Genomic DNA, 21,605 nt, shown 5'->3' on the forward strand with positions numbered 1-21,605 from the left:
GCCACAGGAGCCTTGCCCGATGCCAGTCGTTGGCTTCCCATCCCCTGGCCCGGGTGGGTCCCTTTGAGAAACACCCCGGCTTGTTTCACTTGCCAGATGTTTTCAGGGCTGCAAATTAGCCAGGCTGCCCTTTCCCAACGGGCCTCGTCTTGGGTGGGTGGACGAGAAAGATTGTCCCTCCAGCTCTGTGCAGTTCTCCCACATTAGCTTGGCAGGGAGCCAGTTCCTTAAAAGGAGCCAGATCGAATAAACCCAGATGGTGTTTTTCTAGGCAGCGCGCAGTGCCAGATTTGGGCTGGACATTTTCTCTTCCTCCCCCTGCAGTGCTGTTTTGTTCACCTGATAGGCTTCCATTTCTGTTTCCTCCTGGATAGCATCTTTCTGTTCCCTTGAAGGATCATGCGCTTCTATTACTAAAACGGAATCGGGGAGGGGGGGGGGAAACAGTACACAAGAAAGCCCTTCAAGTAAATCAGATTATTTGACGGTTTAGTCCAAAACGGTGTCCTTCCTACCGCAGGCTAACCGGAAGAAATCCCCTTTATTATTCCGCAGTCCAGAAGCTTGTTTGATTGGAATAGGCGGGTGGGTGATTTGCTCCAATCCGGCAAGGCTGAAGTTACATTCAAATCCCTTCAAAAGTCACCAGTATAGTTAAGGACCAACCTCCCAACGTGTTCCACAAAGGACCACTGAGATGGTCAGGGGAAAGGAAGGGAGATTGAAGTAACGGGCCGTCAAAAGGGAGGTCAGGAAAAATGTAGCCCCTGGTCTCTCACATCCATGTCATGGAAGAAGGTTTCAAATAGGCTGAAGGCCCTGAATAATTTCCTAATATTAAATGGTAGGAAATCAAATAATTTCCTGATAGAACAGCTTCACGGGGACCACTGGCTTGAGAGAAGGCCTCAGCTTCCCTGGTGGCCTCAAACAAATTCTGGACATGGGCGATTCTAATAAAGGAGAATATTTCTAGCTCAGGGTTGACATGAGGGGTCCTTGGTGCTCTCTGAGCTTGGTGGCTTTCTTGCAGACGTTTCATGACCCAACTAGGTAACACAATCAGTGCTCCGTTCAGAGAACCAAGGACTCTCCTTTGAGATTCTTTCATTTGGATCATTTCATTTCATTTCATTTGGATCCAGGACTCAGCGCTGGGGCTGGAATCCGTGGGCATAACAGGCCATCTTCTAACTAGGATTTCAACTTCATTGCAGTTAAATTAATAACTGCACAGGCAGCCATGCCTCCCCATTGGAGGCCGTGCGAGCTTTGGGAGCTCAAGTTCTTGTTTTTCAGGGTGCTGGGGTGGATCCCGTGGGTGCAAAGGACAAAGGGATTCATCAGTCACGCCTGAGGGAGGGAATCCTACTTTCTGGTTTTTTAAAAAAAAAAAAAACTGTTTTTTTTTTAGTATGACAAATGCTTCCTTTCTCTCTGCAGGAGAAAGGGTCTCATTGAGGAGTTGTATTATTCCTTAATTAATTAATAACAAGGCTACGCTCTGAGCTTCGCTGGGATTGCCGAACAATCCTTCCGGAGAAATAACAAGGAAGGAAGGCAGGTCGGTGGAAGAACGGGGAGCAAAGGCCTATCATTGTGCTAATAAACCGCAGAGCAAAAGATGCAATTAATATGCCATCGGAATAAAAGGCGCCTATGCTAATAACAGAGGCAAATGGGGGGGGGGTCTACACGGCTGGCTCGGTCCTGCGCTGTAGGATGGCGCGCTGCTGTTTATGCTCTTTTTCGAATTAGCAACAGGGAAGAAATGCACACCCACAACCGAGTAGATCTCGTCTCCAGGAGCCTGAGAGAGAAAAAGGCAGCTTTTGACTTGTGGGTCTGGTTTGCCCACCAGTTTAAGCGTGGCGAGGACGATACCGCCTGACGTCTGAAAGAGTTGCTTGGTTGGATCCCAACTCCCATAACGTACAGCCAACTCCGCAGGGTGCTGTCCAATTCGAATCTCCCTCCGGGGTGGGCCGGTCCATCCAATCCCATTCTGACACACCAAAGTCAGCCGTGCCCCCCTCCTGATGAGCTTAGGGCAGGGGTAGGCAACCTTGGCTCTTTGATGACTCGTGGACTTCAACTCCCAGAATTCCTGAGCTGGCCTGGCTCAGCTTGGAAACCTCTCCCTTTCCCCTCAGCATGGCTGGCTCAGGAATTCTGGGAGTTGAAGTCCACGAGTCATGAGGGGGCCATAGTTCCCCCATGCTGGCTCAGGAATTCTGGGAGTTGAAGTCCACGAGTCATGAGGGGGCCATAGTTTCCCCATGCTGGCTCAGGAATTTGCAACCAACTCATTCAAAATAGCCAAGGTCTGTCAGTCTAGTTCAGGGGTTCCCAACCTGGGGTGCGAGACGATATTCCAGGGGGTGCAAAAACTTGGCTTTTCAAACTTATATATGCCATTTCGAACTTTTGCAAGGGGTGCAAGAATATATAAGAAGTGTTCTACGGGTGCACGGTATAGAAAAGGTTGGGAGCCACTGGTCTAGCTCCGCTAAAAGGGATTTTTTTTACCTGGAGGCAAAGAAATGCAAGCTGTTGGGAGAGGCCGTCAACAGGAAATGATCAGTTATGTTGATTTTTCTCTTTGTGTAAAAAAAAAAAAAAAAGCCCTGCCTGGGGGACATTGCCATCCTCTGGTGTGATGCAGGCCCACGTGACTGATTTAAAAATAAAACTCAAGCTGGAAACAACAACACCCCAGAGGCTTCGAAGTATTTTCTCTCTGTGTTTTTTCTGATTTTGCAAAAGGCAGCCGAGGGGCTGCCAGGCTATATATTCAAAATGTTTGTGACTGACAAAGAGTGTGGGACTAGTATAGCTAATTTCAAGCTCTCCCACTAACTCTTGGTCAGCCACAACAATTTTGAATGTACAGTGTTCACAATATGTGACGTCTGCCTGCAAAACCTGCTCCTAGATTGGAGCGAAACGCAGAACAGACTGATTTATCCTATACATGGTAGACCGGGTGCTCCAGCCAACACATAGATATACACATATATGTATATAGCATGTGTATATGTGTAGTTATGTATGTGTATAGGTAGATATATACTTTTGAAAGGCAACAGAATTTAATTTTTAATGTGGGTCAATGCGCTTACACTACAAATGGCAATAAAGATATTATTATATATTAATTATTATTATTATATAAATATAATTATTATTATCTTTCTATACCTACAAATAGAAATAGAAAGACTGTGGCAAAAGCAAGCAAGGGTAGCACCAATAGTCATAGGCGCCTTGGGTGCAATCCCAAAACAACTGGAGCACCACTTGAACACCATCATCGGCATTGACAAATTCGCTATTCGTCAATTGCAAAAGGCGGCCTTACTAGGAACTGCTTCCATCCTGCGACAATGCCTGTAATACCATCAAACATCCACATCTGCCTATCCCAGGTCCTGGGTAAGGACTCGATAGGTAGACAAAATGCCAAATCCAGTCTGAACATCTGGCTGACTGTGCGATGATCCATAATAATAATAAGAATAAGAATAATAGAAAAGGAGAAGAAGTTGGAAGGGACCTTGGAGGTCTTCTAGTCCAACCCCCTGCTCAGCAGGAAACTATACCATTTCAGACAAATGGCTTATCTATCTTATCTGCGGATGAGCCCCAGCACCAATTCAAAAGCTTGTAAGATTAAACCTCTGGTTCTGGTGACTGACCCAGGTTGGATCCTGCACATGTTGATGCTTGGGGAACTGTTGGGGTTTTGTCAGAAGCATCGAAACGCAATTCACGGGAGATTCGCTTAACAACCTGGGCAAAACAGGTCGCAAAATCAGGCAGGACTGACTTAACCATCACCTGGTTTGGACGGAGGAATTCTGGCCCGCCCTCTCTTGTGCCATCCGTAAAGGGAGGACCACAGACCGTCGGTTTGCCACAACGAAACCGAACATTTAACATTCCTTTTCTTCCCGCCTAGTCTTTGTGCATTGTTCTTTGTGTCTCGCCTCCACCTTGACCAAATCCTGGAGAATTTGCCCCGATTGCAAGTTCCGCCTACTTGTGATTTGTCATTTATTCCAGTATTTGACCTCAGTGGGTAAAAAAGAAAAAAAGGGGGGGGGGAAAAGAAATGCAGCATTGCTTTCCTTTTTTTCCTCTCCTTTCACAAGTAGACTGTAGAAGCAAGGCCAACCAGCATCCAGGTTTTGGGTTTATATTTTATATCTATTGGGTCGATCTGGAGGAACTTAGTGTGCCGTTTGCGCACGTCAGAATCACTTTCTGCATTTCCTGGTTGCATCCTGTGTTTATCTTTTTATCTAGGCTAAGAATGTTCAATGCTAGGGTATGATTCTCCATTTACAAGCAAAGTACAATATTTAACGCACAATAACATTTTAATGCAACATATACAGGCAGCCCTTGACTTACAACAGTCCCCACCCTTTGAAAAGGAAAAGAGCCTTTTAATAATAATAATAATAACAACAACAATCACAATGATAATAGTGACAATATTACTACTAATAATAATCACAATCACAATCAGTAATGATAATGATAGTACTATCACTACTATTACTACTACTACTACTATAACTACTACTAATAATTGGAAGGGACCTTGGAGGTCATCGAGTCCAACCCCCTGCTCAGGCAGGAAACCCTACACCATTTCGGACAGATTACTAATAATGATAATAATAATAATTATGATAATGATAATAATAGTGACAATACTAATAATCACAATGATAATGATAATGACAATACTACTACTAATGATAATGATAATTATGATGATGGTAATAGTGACAATACTAATACTACTAATAATCACAATCACAATAATGATAATGACAATACTACTACTAATGATAATAATTATAATAGTGACAATACTAATCACAATAATGATAATGACAATACTACTAAAAATAATAATGATGATAATAGTGACAATACTAGTAATAATCACAATAATGATAATGACACTAGTACTACTACTAATAATGATAATACTTTTTTATTATTTTGTTATTCAACCCCTCTCCCTAGCGAAGAGGCTCCGCCCCGCCCCTCCATCCAGCCACCGCCTCCTCCTCCCCCCCCCGCTTCCCTGGCGCAGATGGTACGCCCCTTGTCCCCCCCTCGCGGCTCTCCCCGTTGGTCCCTCCCTCCCTCGCCTAGCAACCGGTGCGGGAGGAGCGGCGAGCGCCTGCGCCGCCATCTTAGTTCGTCGCCGGCGGGGGAGGACGCGGCGGCCGCCGGAGCGAAGGGGTCTCTCGCCCGCCCGTGTTCCCCTTCCTTCGGCGAGTGCGGTGGGCCGTCGGGGCGCGCGCGGCGGAGAAGCCCCCGAGCCCCGCTCCAGCCGCCGAGATGCGGCTGCTGGCCCCGGCCTGCCTCCTGGCGGCGCTGCTCTGCGGCGGCCTTCGCGCCGCCCGAGGTGAGGCGAAGGGTGGCTGAGGAGGGCGGGGGGGGGGCTGTCACGAGACGCGGCCTCGCCTGACCGGGGGGGGGGAGGGCAGAGGGCTGTGTGGCCAATGCGGGGGGGGCGGTGTTATATCCGCGCGGGGGGGGGGGCAGCGGAGGGACGGGGGAGGCGGGAGGGCCGGGGCAGGTGGGCAGAGGGGGGAGGGTCGCAAGGCTGCAGGTCGTCAGGTCGTGTCTGCCTCTCTGCCCGGGGGCGGGGGGGGGCAGTCCGGGAGAGGAGGCGGTTGGGGGCAGCGGGCTGCCACCCGAAAGTGCGTGGGGTTTGCGTGGAGGGAGAGAGGGGAAAGTGGCCTGGAGGGATGGATGGAGAAATGGGTGGAATGGGTGGGTAGGTAGGTAGTGTTTTATCTGCACAGGATTGCAATCTGAAAGAGATACACCCAGTTGGGTTATATTTACCTAGAGGGTTGATGAAAAGTGAGATGGATGGATGGATGGATGGATGGAAGGAAGGAAGGAAGGAAGGAAGGAAGGAAGGAAGGAAGGAAGGAAGGAATCGGTGGATAAGTACGTAGGTGGGTAGGTAGTTACGGTTCTCTGCACAGGATTGTAATCTGAAAGAGATACACCCAAGTGTGTAGTATTTACATAGCGGGCGATAAAGTGAAAAGTGGGAGGGAGGGATGGATGGATGGATGGATGGATGGATGGGGTGGGTAGATAGGTAGACAGGTAGGTAGGTAGTGTTCCATCTGCATAGGATTGCAATCTGAAAGAGATACACCCAGTTGGGTTATATTTACCTAGAGGGGGATGAAAAGTGAGATGGATGGATGGAAGGAAGGAATCGGTGGGTAAATACGTAGGTGGGTAGGTAGTTACAGTTCTCTGCACAGGATTGTAATCTGAAAGAGATACACCCAAGTGTGTAGTATTTACATAGCAAGTGATAAAGAGAAAAGTGGGATGGATGGATGGATGGATGGATGGGGTGGGTAGATAGGTAGACAGGTAGGTGGGTAGTGTTCCATCTGCATAGGATTGCAATCTGAAAGAGATACACCCAGTTAGGTTGTATTTACCTGGAGGGAGATAAAGAGAAAAGAGGGATGGAGGGATGGGGTGGGTAGATAGGTACATAGGTAGACAGATAGGTAGGTAGTGTTCTGTCTCCATAGGATTGCAATCTGAAAGAGATACACCAAACTGTTGTATTTACCTAGAGGAAGATAAAGAGAAAAGTGGGATGGATGGATGGATGGGGTGGGTAGGTAGGTAAATAGGTAGACAGATAGGTAGGTAATGTTCTGTCTCCGTAGGATTAAAATCTAAAAGTTGGGTGTATTTACCTAGAGGGAGATAAAAAGAAAAGTGGGATGGATGGTGGGTAGGTAGTGTTCTATGTGTATAGACTGCAATCTGAAAGAGATACACCAAACTGTGTTGTATATAGGTAGAGAGAGATAAAGAGAAAAGTAGGATGGATGGGGTGGGGTGGGTGGGTGGGTAGGTAGGTAGGTAGTGTTCTGTCTCCATAGGATTGCAATCTGAAAGAGATACACCCAGTTGGGTTATATTTACCTAGAAGGGGATAAAAAGTGGGATGGATGGATGGATGGAATCCGTGGGTAAGTAGGTAGGTGGGTAGGTAGTTAGGGTTCTCTGCACAGGATTGTAATCTGAAAGAGATACACCCAAGTGTGTAGTATTTACATAGCGGGGGATAAAGCGAAAAGTGGGATGGATGGATGGGGAGATAAATATGGATGGAAGGATAGCGTTTTTGCTGCACGGGATTGCAATCTGAAGGAATAACTGCAAGATTGTTATATCCATACGGTTGCCATCTGAAGAATTTCACCCAAGTGTGTGATATTTACGTGGGTGGGTGGAGTGAGAGAGAGAGAGAGAAGTCTCCAGGTTGTGTTCTCTACCCAGGATTGCACTTCTAGGAGAAGAGGTGTCTTGTATTTTATTTGCACTATCGGAAAGAGAATACTCAATGTTGTGTTACATATGCACAGTGTGGGAGAGAAGGCCAAGTGGTACGTTGACCAGTATGCACACTTCTGGAGAGGAGGCCGAGTGTTGTGTTGCCTATGCAAAATCTGACAGAGGCACAGAGTTGTTACATGCAGGGGATTGTAGTGCCGAGACAGATTAAGGTATACTGTATACCTAGAGATGGGTTACAACCTAGAGCAGGGGTAGGCAACCTTGGCTCTTTTATGACTCGTGGACTTCAACTCCCAGAATTCTTGAGCCAGCCATGTTGGTTCAGGAATTCTGGGAGTTGAAGTCCACGAGTCATAAAAGAGCCAAGGTTGCCCACCCCTGACCTAGAGGGTTGCTGTGGGAAAGAGAAGACGCAATGTTGTGTTCTCTCTCCACAGTCCGAGAGAGCAGGCGCAGTGTAGTATTTTATGGCTATTGCCCAAGAGAGGTCAGTTCTTGTGTTACCTATGCACAATCTGAAAGATAAGGATTTGTTAGAGAGAAAGAGAAAGAAAAGGATTGCCGTTAGGGAGAGCCTTCACAGAATTGTGTTATATGCAGATATGTGAACAATCGGTTCTCTTGTGTGGATGCCACTTCCGGAAGTCCATTCTGGGCCTGGGCAACCAAAAATTAGCTACCGGTTCTGCTGAAGTGGGGCGAACTGGCTGAATCCCACCACTGGTTATATGTGCACACGATGGGCATCAGAGGAGGGGCAGTGGCGTTGTGTTAGATATGCCTAGGATTGCAGTTCAAAAGAGAAGCCATGAGGCTGTGTGATAGAGTCACAACATTGCCATCCAAGGGAAAGTCACCATTTTGCATTTTGTTGATGTGCAGCCTGGTCGTCACAGATGCAGCATGGCGTGTGTATTAAGTATACACATGCACGCTATTGGAGTTTGATTGATAGTAGCATTCACAGGGAGGATGCACATACCGTTTCGATATATCCACATTGCCAGGGGAAGATTGAAAAGGTGCTCTTAATAGCTCTGGGCAGCTTACAGAGATTATAAGAATCCGGCTAAAACAACAGAAGATACACCTGACACAGTCTTAAAAAGGGGGTGGTGAAAGGATTGTCCCCCGCAGCAAAATCAGGCACGATATTTTAATCAGGTTAGTAATCTAACAATGCTTTATACGTGCCATGGAATATTTTAATATGCATCCTAATGTAATCCTAGTGCACGCTCCATGCAGCAATACAGCAATGCATGATTTAATAACCTCTGAAGGCATTTCATGAAGACAGACAGCGAAAGGAAAGTTAAAAATGGACAAACTTTTGCCTTCATCTTTATGGTGAGATAGATAGATAGATAGATAGATAGATAGATAGATAGATAGATAGATAGATAGATAGATAGATAGATAGATAGATAGATAGATGTAACCTTGTGTTTGGTTATACTTACTTGGGACTAAGCCCTGTTGAATTCAGGGGTAATTGTGTGCATAATATTCCATTGCAAGATAATTTTTCCTTCTACCTCATTACCTGCTAATCACTCCTGGGGGCATTTAATTCCTTCATTATTTCCCCTTCTATCTTTTCCAGTCCATGCCCTCTTTGATGTAGTTTGTATCCCTCCTCCCCACTTTGTACTGTATGTATGATTCGTAACAGACAGGACACGCCGAAGGTAACACTGTGCATGCCTTCTGCGAAGTGCAGGATATTTTTCTGAGATCTAGGCATCATTCATCCCCCTTTGCAAATAGCTGCGCCCTCAAAAGTAGCCTTTTGAACGCTCCCACTCTTTCCCCCCCTCCCCTATAATTTTAACTCACCGCCACCACCATTTTCTGTCTCTTACAAGAACACTCATTCTGGTTCTATGATTTGTGGGGTATAATTTTACAGGAGGTTTTGGGGGGGGGAGGGGAGCCTGCAGCAGACATACTAAGGTAAACTTTTAAAAATAAATAAATAAATAAAAGCACTCCTCATTCTCTTCCCTCCTCACCAGTTATTTAGATTTAAAGGGAGGCTGTCATCCTATTTGAGGTATGGAAGCACAGGATTTTTATTAGAGGTAAGGAAAGGTTAATTTTAAGGGTGATTAATTGGCTTCTTGGGGGCAATAAAGATATGCCTGTGTTTAGATCTCTCTCTCTCTCTCTCTCTCTCTCTCTCTCTCTCTCTCTCTCTCTCTCTCTCTCTCTCTCTCTCACACACACACACACACACACACACACACACACACACGGTTTGTACATTTGCTGGTGGAATTTCTGATTGCCAACCAGGGACATCAAATCCTGGGAACTCTGCATTTTTTTTCCCCCCTGAAAACCCTTTGTGGAGAAGTATTGAGGTAGGTAAGGATACGCATTGCAGAAAACCTCAGGGTTTTATTTCATTAGATGTGAAAACCCGAAAACAAGGGCCAGGTGAGATGGCTTAAATGCTGCATTAGTGTCTTGTTTCAAAAGGACAGGTTCACCCTCCATTGCTTTTCCCAGCTGGCACAAGGAAAGCATAGCAGACTGAATTTCTGCTTCGCCGTTGGGCAGAGGCTGGGCCTTCTCCAGGAAGGTGTCAGTTTCCTGCTTCATTTTGTTCAGTTTCCTTGCAGCGTTCCAGAGAGGTAGCGCTTGATAAGCAGAGACGAAATAAACCCTTTGGCACTTTTTAAAAAGTAAGCAATAGATAATAGTTTTCCGGGTTGAATTATCCTCCCTGACAATTCCCGTGCCTTCCAGGCAACACAAGACTTGTCCTCTTAAAATTGTTCGTATTTTAGTAGAGAAAACAAGAATGTCATTTTGCTTCCCCTTTGCCAAAACATATTTCGAGTCTTCCTCCCCCCCCTTTTTTTTTTTTTTCTTTTTTGGAAGCTTGTCCTTTTAAAGGTTATGGATGCAATAAAGGCAGAAGCTACATTCTGGAACAATACTTGCCTTAGTGTGAGATATTCAGAGGACGAAAATTGCTGAGGCAAACTTTGAATGACTGAGCAGGCTGATCCCAGAACAGCTTTTTCTAGTGCTACAGGAATAACTTTGATTTATTAAGAAGAAATAACTGGGCCAGAAAAACCTTTTGCTTCCTCCCAGAATGAGCTATAATGTTCTACCTGCAACTGTGGAAGGAATCCTGAATGCAAAAGGGCTGTTAGGTGATGCCTCTCGGCTATCATCTTTGAATTATGGCCTGATGTAAGCATGAGTGCAGAAGGCAGGTTAATAAGAATTCTTTCTTTAAACTCTGAGCAGTTTAAAGAACTGCTGGGAATATACACTGGCCTTTGGCCCATAACTACGATAACGATTTGCAGTCTCTAGACACAAGTCTGTGTTGGAAAAAAAAAGAATTAGATGCAAGATACGAACAGGGATTTAATCACATCCTCCATCTTCTGCCAATTCACCATTGAGTGACACTCGAATCATTAACATCCTCCTATAGATTAGTCTTCTGGATCAGTGCATTGATTTGGGGAGCAGCTTTTATCCTCCCAATCATTACCTTTGGGGGTTTTTTAGTCAGCTCTTTTTACAAATTATTCCCCCCCCCCTCAGGCTGTCTATACTATAGTGAATTGCTGACTTAAAACTGGAAGCTAGGAGAGAAGATTATATGTTTTAATCTTTGGGATTAACTAGAGGGGACAATTCCGTAGCCTCTAGCTTTAACAAAGTTGGGTTTCCTTGTTTGAAAAGAAGGACTAAGGGTGACGTGATAGCTGCATTCCAGTATATGAGGGGCTGCCACAAAGAAGAGGGGGTCAACCTATTGTCCAAAGCACCAGAGGGCAGGACAAGAAACAATGGTTGGAAACTGATCAAAGAGAGAAGCAACCTGGAATTAAGGAGAAACTTCCTAACAGTGAGGACAATTAACCAGTGGCACAGTTTCCCTCCAGAGGTTGTGGGTGCTCCATCACTGGAGGATTTTAAGAAGATTTGTCCAGAATTTGTAGGGTCTCCTGCTTTTGTAAGGGGTTGGGCTAGAAGACCTCCAAGGTCCCTTCTAGCGCTATTCTGATTGTTTGCTGGTGTTTGGAATTTATTTCACATCTACGTTGGGATTCAGTCCCTTCTTGCACTTGCAGGTATTGTTGATGGCAGTTGTGAAAATTGGCCTAGGATGGATCTTAAGTTTCCACCAGGGATTGTTTCCTTTTAAATAGGTGTCCCATCTCATGATGGCTCGCTCTGTAGCAGTCATGGTTCTCAACACAGCAGAAACGCTGCTGGAGAAGACTTTTGTTTGGGCCATGAGGAACTTGCCTTTAAAAGGCACTTTCAGAGGAGAAACCTTGACTGTTTTATAGCAGAGTTAATGCTTAAGACTGCTCCCCTGAGGCTTGCAGAAAACTGCTGCCTTTTAGATAGCAGTGCAAAAGGAAAGAAAGAAAGAAAGAAAGAAAGAAAGAAAGAAAAAGAGAGAGAGAGAGAGAGAGAAAGAAAGAAAGAAAGAAAGAAAGAAAGAAAGAAAGAAAGAAAAAGAGAGAGAGAGAGTCAGCTGCCAAGCACCTGAATTTGGATTGCATGGCCGTGGGGATGCTTCCAAAGTTGTAACTCTGGAAAATGGCCCTAAGTCACTTTTTTCAGTGCCGTCGTAACTTTGAACCGTCACTAAATGAACTGTGGTGAGTGGAGGACTGCCAGTATTGATAAACCAGTCCCTGGGAGTGAAATAACATTCCTTTGCCCTAAACAGACCTGAAGCACTTGACCTCTGGGTGCAATTTTCCTTTTCACCCTCTCCTGCATTAGCCTTTTTTAAGATAAAGCCTTATGCTATTTTCAGTGCTCCAGGAGCAGCTTGAAAGTTGTCACCCCTCCAAAGACTGCATTTAAATCTTAAATGACAAAACCTATTGGTAGGATAAAAGATATTCCCCCCCCCCCCCCAAAAAAAAGCCCTGATGTTTCCATTTATTCTAGCAATAGAATCTGCAGACTTTCAGCTGGGACATTATATTATTATCCTTTATGAAGAGAACGGGTCTCATTTAATATAACCAACCTCCTTTGTGCCGTGTTGCCTGCAGACCAACATAATTCATCTTTGTTAAAGATTGGCGGGATGGTGGCGATGGCGGATGCCACAGAAAGACAGACCGTACCTTGTCTGTGGCAGCTTCTGAGAATCCTAGTTCTATCTGGATGTTCAGGATTTAGTATTGTCCACTCGTTATAAAATTCTGGGCAGTGACCGTCATCTAAATACCTGAACCCTATAACACAAAGTGCAGTTAAAGCCTCATGCTTGTGTCTCCACAATTTAGAGCCAGGTAGAGTTGGGTGTGACATCCTGATCTTGTCAGGTAGGCTGTTCCACAGCGCAGATGCTGTGATATGACCAGGTTCCTTCACAGGCACCTGTTTAGTAGAAGAGACCTGGAGCCTACCAAGCCTTGCGGGGTGGATAAAAATAACTGGAGGTGGGCAATCCCACAAATAACCTGGCCCCAAAGGGCTCTTTAGGTGACAGCCAACGCCTATTCTAGCCCATTTGCAACTGGACTAGCTGTAGCTTCTGTGGAGTCTCCCAGGGCAGTCCCAGGTAGAGGACGGTCATCCAGAGGTGAGTCAATGAAGGGGTGGGTGATGATGAGATGGGCCTCCTTAATCTGGATTTTGCATCCCAGAGTAATATCTTGAACCACAGACACAGGATTAAATAAATGAAAATGTCAACCGTCCCCCTCAGTCATCTAGCAAAGAAAGACTCCCGGCCATTTGATTTTGCCAAGACTGAAAAGCTTAAATGGTTACAGAAGGTAGCAGAAGCTGAAGCTGAGGTTTTCCCACACAAACGACACAAAGGAAAGCCGCCATCCCTGATAATCTGCAAATGTCCAATCAGGTGCTTGCATATTGTTTAGGAAACAGGTGGTCAGTTCCCAGCTCTGCATCTCTGCATCTCCTTACTTTTGACCCAGCTTCTCACCTGGGCTCAGCTGAGCTTCCATCCCCCCCCCCCTTTCTTCCTCTTTACGTTGCACTCTTTCCGTCTCCCCTCCACCGTCCACACCAATGTCAGGCCGTCAACTCACGAAGCTCGGATAGGTGAGATGCAGCCACGGCAGAAAACATTTGGGAAAGGCCGTTGCCCTCAGTCTCTTATTAATCTTGTTCTGTTCTTTGGTTTTACAGTTAACAAGCACAAGCCATGGATTGAAACCACTTACCATGGCATTGTTACCGAAAACGACAACACAGTGCTCCTGGACCCTCCCTTGATAGCACTGGATAAAGATTCGCCGCTTCGCTTTGCAGGTAGGGGGGGGCTTGCATTTATTTAATTAGTGTTTGGTGGAGGCCTTCCTTCAAAGCCAAGGTTCCTTTGGTTGGGATACAAGAGCTGGCTTAGGAAAAAAATGTCCTTTTAGATACCTTGTGCCCTTTACAGCAGCTATTTGCAGGTTTAGTTTCCTCTTGAATGTGGGTTTCCCATCAAAGCAAAGATCTAAGTTTTCCAACTGATCTAAGGCTGAGCTCAACCCAAATTTAGGAACGAAGCTGCTTTGGCAATCTATGGTGATAAGAAAGGGCAAGCAAGCAAGCCAGGGAAGCTTTGCAAATCAAATCTTTTAATGCTGCTAATTTTCAAAAGATGCTGAACGCTGCTGGCGGCCTTGTTTGAACGCACATCTTGAAGACAGCCTTCCAAAGCTAAACAGATCCGTGCTTGATGATTGCCAGGGTAGGATATGACTAAGAATCTTTTTCGTGGCACCTGGAGTTCACTGGAAGAAAATTACAGAATACAGATTAGGATATTATAACTGAGCAAAACAGAACAAAAGGTAGCACACCCGGTGAGGAAGGCTGTTGCTAAACATCCTCTGCCAGAGACTGGATTTTCAAACCTGTTTTCAATCTGCCCGGAACGGAATCAAGGGCTAAATTCAAAGAGCTGTTCTCCTTTCATGGCGCAGGAAGATTTAGATAAGGCGTAAGCAGCAGGCCTCTGACGTCTCATAAATTGCTTTTGAAACGTCTCCGTAATTTCGGGTTGTTTTGAGATTCCCCTGGAATATGTATTAGAGAAAGAACGTTCTGTCCTCCACTGTTCAAGTCGGGACTGGCTCAAGGGCAGAAGACCTTGCAAACTCCATTTTTGAGGCCACCGATGTAGAATAGTGTCCTTTCCCCAGCCTGTTCCCTCTCTCCCGTGGACGGACGAAGCTGCGTCAGCCCTGACAGATGAAGCACTTACAAAGCAGGTCCAAAGCGGTCTGCAAAAACGGAAACGAAGGGAGGCTTCGTTGAGGAGCAGAGAGCTAAAAAGCCGAAGAGGTCCATCCTGCCTCTTTTGGCTAACGATGCAGAAATGTCCATCCGTGGTAAATTTGGGTAACCCTTTTTAAGCCAGTGGGACATTACCACGCTCTGCGGCTGACAGCCAGCATAGAGTTTTGATCCATTTTCCATGACAGACCTTCAAGCAAGGCGCTGTGGTTAGCATCAGTCACGTTGAGCCTACTCAAGCATCTTCATTCAAGTCTTTTTTTTTTTTGTCCACCCCAGTTTGGGCCAGTCTGAACCAGAAGTGCTATTTCAGGAGGCAACTGGACGTCCTTGTTTTTTCTCCGGAGACGTTTTGCTTTGCATCCGAGAAGTTTCTTCAGCTCTCCAGAGAAGATGAGGATGAGAAGTAGAACGTCTTCAAAGAAAAACCTCTTGGAAAAAGCACCTCTGGGACAACCAGGACCCCGGAGGGCGGAGAACCTCCATAGAGCCAGCCTGAAATAAGTCAGTTGCTGCCAAAGCAATTCCTGGTCAGATGGAGGTCGTGGCCTAGCTTAGAATTGACAACTGTTCCTTTGAAGAGCATCTAGATTGGCAGGGACTATCCCAAGAGGGTCAAGAATTAAAAAATAAAATAAAAATAAAAATCCGAACGTGAGATAGATCATATCTGGGCTGATGGCAGGCGAGGCTCCTAGACATTCTGCAAAGTGTGGGAACAATACGGCCAAACGGGCGGGAAGGCTGAGTAGCATCCGAGACTCCCCCCCCCTCCCAAATTGGCTTTACGCATTGTTTGAAAATGAGATTGGAACTCACTGCAGCATCTAAATTGTTGGGGAAACTAGGTGACCTCCTTCCAAAGTATGCCTGGGGCCTGCCTCTAAGCCAGTGGTTCTCAACCTGTGGGTCGGGACCCCATTTGGGGTCGAACGACCATTTCACGGGGGTCACCAAACAACGCAGTCCGCCATATTTTTTTCCCCTTTTCCTTAGCTGTGCTACTCCCTCTTATTCTATTGGCTTTTGAAAGCCAATAGAATAGACTCTCTTGAATAGAGTCTAATTCTATTGGCTTTCCAAAGCCAATAGGAATTGTCCAGGCTGTCTCTGCCCTCCTGAGCCCGCCAAAAGTCCCATTCTGCAAACGGTGCTGCACCCGTTGAGTAGTCCTCGACTTACGACTGGTTGGGGGTCGTGGCCTTAAAAAGGTTGAGAACCACTGCTCTAAGCAGACCCTGGTTTCTGGGCTTGAAAAAAAAAAGTGGGAATTGAATATTTGGGGGGGGATTCTGGTGCATTGATGCTGGAGCGCAGCATTTAAATTTGGGGTATTTTTTTTTTTATTATTTTGTTGTTGTTCAAAGCTTTTCAGTCCAATGTCTCTGCGTGTTTTGACCTTTTCCTCGTTTCCTCCTCTTTTCAGTCTTTCCTGAAGACTTGGGTTTATCTTTTCTCCCTTTAGAGAGTTTTGAGCTGACCCTCAGCAAGGAAGGTGATGAAGGCCTCTTTGTATCCCGTTTTTATCAATATTAACCCACTAACTTTTGGCTATGAAATGGGGGAATCGGCACTTCAAAACGAGAAGATCCTGTCATGCTTTTCAGCCCTGACTTTCTCGGCCTCTCCGCTTCTCCTCCCAGCCCTTTCCTTGGCTTCCTCCAATCCCCTCTTTAAAAATATATATATATATATCAATAGAAAAACCTCGTTTTATCATCCTTGGCTGGAAATATCGGTAAATCAGACCATCCATTTGGAGAGATTTAGGCGCCGGCGGTTGGAAAACACGGCCTTTCCGAGCCCCTTTCTCAAGGGCGGCGTCATTTTTCCATTTTTCCGTTCGTTTCCGCTCAAGTTGACGAAGGTGGCGTGCCTGGTAAATGTTGGCAGAACTGGCAATGCTGTCCTCTTGATTGCAGTTAGGGAAGAGAGAAGTCCATCCGCCGGGCGTTTAAACATTCCCAGCTTTGTAAACCGAATTCCACCCTCTCCGGAGCGCAACGCCGCCTCTCCGCTGCCGAATTGGTCAGTGGATAAATGGATAGTTTTCAACTGAGCGTGGCTTTGCAGAGAACCTGCCAGCTCTGTCTCCTTGACCTTGAGGCACAGAGATGGGAATTCGATTCGGGATTAGCCCCTGGATCATCCTTCCCCTGGGGGGGGGGGAAATAGATTGGAAGGCGCTTTAGCAAGACACAAACTGGAGTTGGATGTCCCAATGCACCAGTCTGCCAGCTGTAGTTTCCTGGAACGTTTGGGTTCACACAGCATGCCTGTTCAGCAGAATGTGTGGATGCCGTGGCTGTGTGCTTCTCACAAGCCTCCACCCTGGCGGATTTTCCAGTCTGCCAAGCTAAGATCCAGAGGGAAAACGATCAAAGAAAAAAGCAGGGAGAGAGTTACTGCTTTAGAGCTATTGAAATGGATGCCTGAAAAATTGGTATTTCTGCTTTTTCTCCTCCGATAGTTCCTTTGGGTTCCCCGATTACTTCTGCTGTTTTTTCTTTTTTTAAAAAATATATATCTATATATGTATCAAATACATTGCACAGGAAGACTTCCACCCCCCACCCCCCAATCACTTGACAGAATTTTGGTGAATGACAAGTGCTGAATCTTCTGCATCCAGTTGAAACTCTTCCCCCCCCCCACACCTCACTCCCCTCCTCCCTTTCCTTGATTTGATAAAGGAGTGTTTTTTAACTGCTGTGGTCAAAAAACATGAGGAGGCCCACCCAGCATTTATTCCCAGTGGCTTTGACCATTTATGTATTTATTTCTGAGACTTATATACCGCTTTAAGTGCAAGCACTCTCTAAGCAGTGTACACCAGTAAGCAATGTATATATATATATATATTTACATTGCCCCCAACAATCTGGGTCCTCATTTTACCTACCCCGGAAGGATGGAAGGCTGAGTCCACCTTGAGCCAGTTGAGATTTGAACCGCTGACCTGCTGAACACAGTCAGCTAAAGTGGCCTGCAGTCCTGCACTCTAACTGCTGCGCCACCTCGGCTGGGTTATTATTTATGCTTCTGGGCTCTCTGCTCCTGTTTCAGGGAACTCAACTTCTCTGCCCTGGAGTTTCCCAAGTGCTCCTGTGAAATGCCTGCCTTCTCTTTTGCGACGTCCCCCTGCATGAGTGAATGCAAAGGGAATTAATTGCTTGGGAATCCAGATGTCTGCCTGTTTCTTCCCTTTTTTTTCAAACACAGACTAAAAGTTCCCAGGACGGCCCAAACACATGTTCCTTTTGCTTTGTCGTCCCCCCCCCCCAACCCCTCACAAAACCCCTGGCTGCTAAACCAAGTGATACTTGTTCCAAATTCACACGTGTGTGTGTGTGTGTCTCCTCGTGCACGCCATCCCCGTTTGAGATCCGTCTTCCTGGTGCCGGCTGCCCGAAAGAGACTAATCCAAGCTGCCTTTGCCTCTCGTAGGTGAGATTTGTGGATTTAAAATTCACGGCCAAAATGTCCCCTTCGAAGCGGTGGTGGTGGACAAATCCACCGGGGAAGGGATGATCCGATCCAAAGAAAAACTGGACTGCGAACTGCAGAAGGAATACACCTTCACCATCCAGGCCTACGACTGCGGGACAGGACCGGACCGAGTCAATATGAAGAAGTCTCACAAGTAAGCGATGGGCGGTTGGGCGGGAGAAAGGAAGTCCTAATTGGAAATAAGCTTTGCTTTCCCCAAATGGATCTGGTTTCTGCTTTTTTTAAAAAAAAAAATACCCGTGGGAGATGGGTGTGTGGTTCCTGCGCCGAAAGCCACAGTGATGGAAGAGGGCGTTCCTCCCGGTTGTGTCTTGGCGCATGGGTTCCAGGTCAGAAAGGGTCATTTGCTGTGGCATGGATCGGGTTTCCTTCTTGCGCATTTGCTTGGTGCTCAGAATATCCACTTTGGAGGAATTAAATCAGCAGCTTTGAGATCCTGGTTTTTAAAAAGGAACAGAACACTTGACCCTCCCCAAGGACTCTGACCGATGTGCAGGTGTCTTCCTTTGCAGGATTTATTGGACAGAAGCAATCTTGTTTTAAGAATTTGCACATTAACCTTTAGAGTATTTTCCATCTCTCTCTCTCTCTCTCTCTCTCTCTCTCTCTCTCTCTCTCTCTCTCTCCGCCTCTCCCTCTCTATCTATCTATCTACCGGTATCTCCTTCTCTCCCTCTATCTATCTCTATCTATCTATCTATCTATCTATCTATCTATCTATCTATCTATCTATCTCTATCCTACCAGTATCTATCTCTCTCTCTTTCTTTCCTACCGGTCTCTCTTTCCCTCTCTCCCTCCCTCCCTCCCTCCTTATCTGTCTGTCTATCTGTCTGTCTGTCTATCTATCTATCTATCTATCTATCTATCTATCTATCTATCTATCTATCTATCTATATCCTACCGGTATCTCTCTCTCTTTCTTTCCTACTGGTCTCTTTCTCTCTCTCCCTCCCTCCCTCCCTCTTTATCTATCTATCTCATCTCTCCCTCCCTTCCCCCTTCTTCTCCCCCTCTCTCTCCCTTCTCCTGGAGTGGGGAAAAAAAAACCCTTGTCTGCATTATGCTTTATGGTACAGCTCCTCTGATGACATGCATTCCTTTGGCTTTTGCTGACCCACAGTGATCTTAACACATCCCGAGTCTTTTCGGCCCGACAGAGAAGCTGATCCAAGCATCTTCTTCAGAAAGGTTCAAGAAATCCGAAAGATAACGATGGATTTTTTTTTTTTTTTTAAGAAGGTTGCTTAGTCTGCTGAAAGGACAGAAAGCAAGACATATCTGCAGCTAGAGTGAGGATATACAAGGGTACATCTCCCCCCCCCCCAAATTAGGTTTTAATTTCTGATACATGGGCATCCCTTGATGCTTTCTAAACAGATCTTACGTTTTTCTCATGAACTTCAGATGCAAAAGGGAGAAAGACTCTTCAATATCTCTGGTCTGATTTTTCCCTAATAGGAAAATCTGGAGGTGACCTTTAAGGTGGCAGATTGTTATAGCTCCCTCCCATTCCCCTGCTTTTGACCTTTTAAAATTCTTGCCCAGGAGAAATTAGACCATTGGCCTGCAGCGTGACAAATTTAGGGGGGGTGGCGCTGTAATAAAAGCTGTCTGCTCCAGCTAATGGAGCCCTCACCCTTCCTTTCTTTAACGGCCATAATTGATGGCTTAATAAGGCCTGCTGCTTATAGTTGAAAAAAAAAATCAAACATTCAGAGCTGTCACTACAACACGGTGAGAAGCTGGGCGGCGAAAGTAGCTTTGTCTGTGGCGAGGAAGAACTCCAGGGCTGTTCATCTGTACGCAGAAATATTCACCAGCCTCCTTCCCCATTGGCTGCGATGTCCGGGGAATTCTGGGAGTCGAAGTCCACACGTCTCAAAATGGACAGGGCTGAGAGACACTGGATCTTCAGCTCCCCCATCTCCGCCTTAAAGTAGGCTAGATTCCAAGGGATCTTCTCTTTTTCATCATCGTAACTTCCGGTGGTAGCCAGCTCCCTTTGGCCCAATGTAAAGTAGAGTTAACTCTGGAGAGTCAGTGGATGAAAGACCAACAGGAAACTGAGCCCAAGTGATGGGAGTTTGTTTGCTGAAGACTATCGGTTCAGCGGTCGTCTTCTCTAATTCCCAGGCCCTGCTAACACTTGCCTTTGTGTGTCTCCAGTTCAGAATTTTCCCCTTGATAAAAAGTCTGTCCCTCGGTCCCAAAGGTGCTTTTTTCACGAGGCAACTGGACTTGGTTTTTTTTTCTAAGACAATAACAACAACAACAATAATAATAAAGTTGGAAGGGACCTTGGAGGTCATCTAGTCCAACCCCCTGCTCAGGCAGGAAACCCTATACCATTTCAGACAAATGGCTGTCCAGTTTCCTCTTAAAAACTTCCAGTGTTGGAGCATTCACCACTTCTGGAGTCAGGTTGTTCCACTGGTTAATTGTTCTAACTGTCAAGAAGTTTCTCCTTCATTCTAGATTGCTTCTCTCCTTGATTAGTTTCCACCCGTTGCTTCTTGTCCTGCCTTCAGGCGCTTTGGAGAATAGCTTGACTCCCTCTTCTTTGGGGCAGCCCCTGAGATATTGGAAGGCTGCTATCATGTCCCCCCTTGTCCTTCTCTTCATTAAACTAGACAGACCCAATTCCAGCAACTGTTTTTTATATCTTTTAGCCTCCAGTCCCCTGATCATCTTTGTTGCTCTTCTCTGCACTCTTTCTAGAGTCTCAACATCTTTTTTACATCATGGTGACCAAAACTGGATGCAGTATTCCAAGTGTGGCCTTACCAAGGCTTTGTAAAGTGGCATTAACACTTCACGTGATCTTGATTCTATCCCTCTGTTAATGCAGCTTAGGATTGTGTTGGCTTTTTTTGGCAGCTGTAGCACTGCTGGCTCCTATTTAAGGGATTGTCCACTAGGACTCCGAGATCCCTCTCACAGTTGCTACTATTGAGCAAGGTACCCTCTATACTATACCTGTGCTTTTGGTTTCGCTTCTCATCCAAGAAGCTTCTTCAGCTCTGACCAGATGGTGGGGAAAGGAAGGATTGATACTCCTTGTAGTCAGCTGGTCATTTGCATTTTTTTAGAGAGTCGTTGAGGCCACTTGGAGGCTTATTTGTGTCTCAAGGCCACCTGAGTGGTGCAAACAGCAGTCTGACCCTCTGTTCCCAGAGCCACCGTGCACATCCAGGTGAACGATGTCAACGAGTACGCACCAGTCTTCAAGGAGAAGTCCTACAAGGCCACGGCAATCGAGGGGAAGCGGTACGACAACATCCTGAAGGTGGAGGCGGTGGATGCCGACTGTTCCCCGCAGTTCAGCCAGATCTGCAGTTACGAGATTGTCACTCCGGAGGTTCCCTTTGCAATCAGCAAAGACGGTAAGGCACACGGCTGGCTGGCTTGTAACAGAGGGCATTTTGGAGAGTGGCCCGAATCCCTTTGAAGTGGCCCAGATC

General features: G+C 46.1%; 1 protein-coding gene across 5 annotated transcripts in view; it reads left to right on the forward strand.

The window, feature by feature from the left end:
• The first annotated feature begins 5,188 nt into the window (after window positions 1–5,188).
• Window positions 5,189–21,605, forward strand: part of CLSTN1 (calsyntenin 1) — a 34,776-nt gene continuing 18,359 nt past the window's right edge. For 2 of the 5 annotated variants that reach the window (XR_005559672.1, XM_039367295.1), the window contains exons 1-5: window positions 5,189–5,431; window positions 13,534–13,656; window positions 16,058–16,126; window positions 18,079–18,274; window positions 21,319–21,527. Coding sequence is in view for 4 of the 5 variants with exons in the window: in XM_039367295.1 (XP_039223229.1) it covers window positions 5,365–5,431; window positions 13,534–13,656; window positions 16,058–16,126; window positions 18,079–18,274; window positions 21,319–21,527 (664 nt within the window). In the remaining variant the exon portion in view is untranslated. The remainder of the gene's footprint in view (window positions 5,432–13,533; window positions 13,657–16,057; window positions 16,127–18,078; window positions 18,275–21,318; window positions 21,528–21,605) is intronic. The other 3 variants (XM_039367296.1, XM_039367297.1, XM_039367298.1) reach the window with 3 other exon arrangements.

Source organism: Crotalus tigris, unplaced genomic scaffold, assembly GCF_016545835.1.
Source record: "Crotalus tigris isolate CLP2741 ecotype Arizona unplaced genomic scaffold, ASM1654583v1 scf7180000020588.15403103151:6194809, whole genome shotgun sequence".
In the NCBI taxonomy this organism is placed as follows: domain Eukaryota; kingdom Metazoa; phylum Chordata; class Lepidosauria; order Squamata; family Viperidae; genus Crotalus; species Crotalus tigris.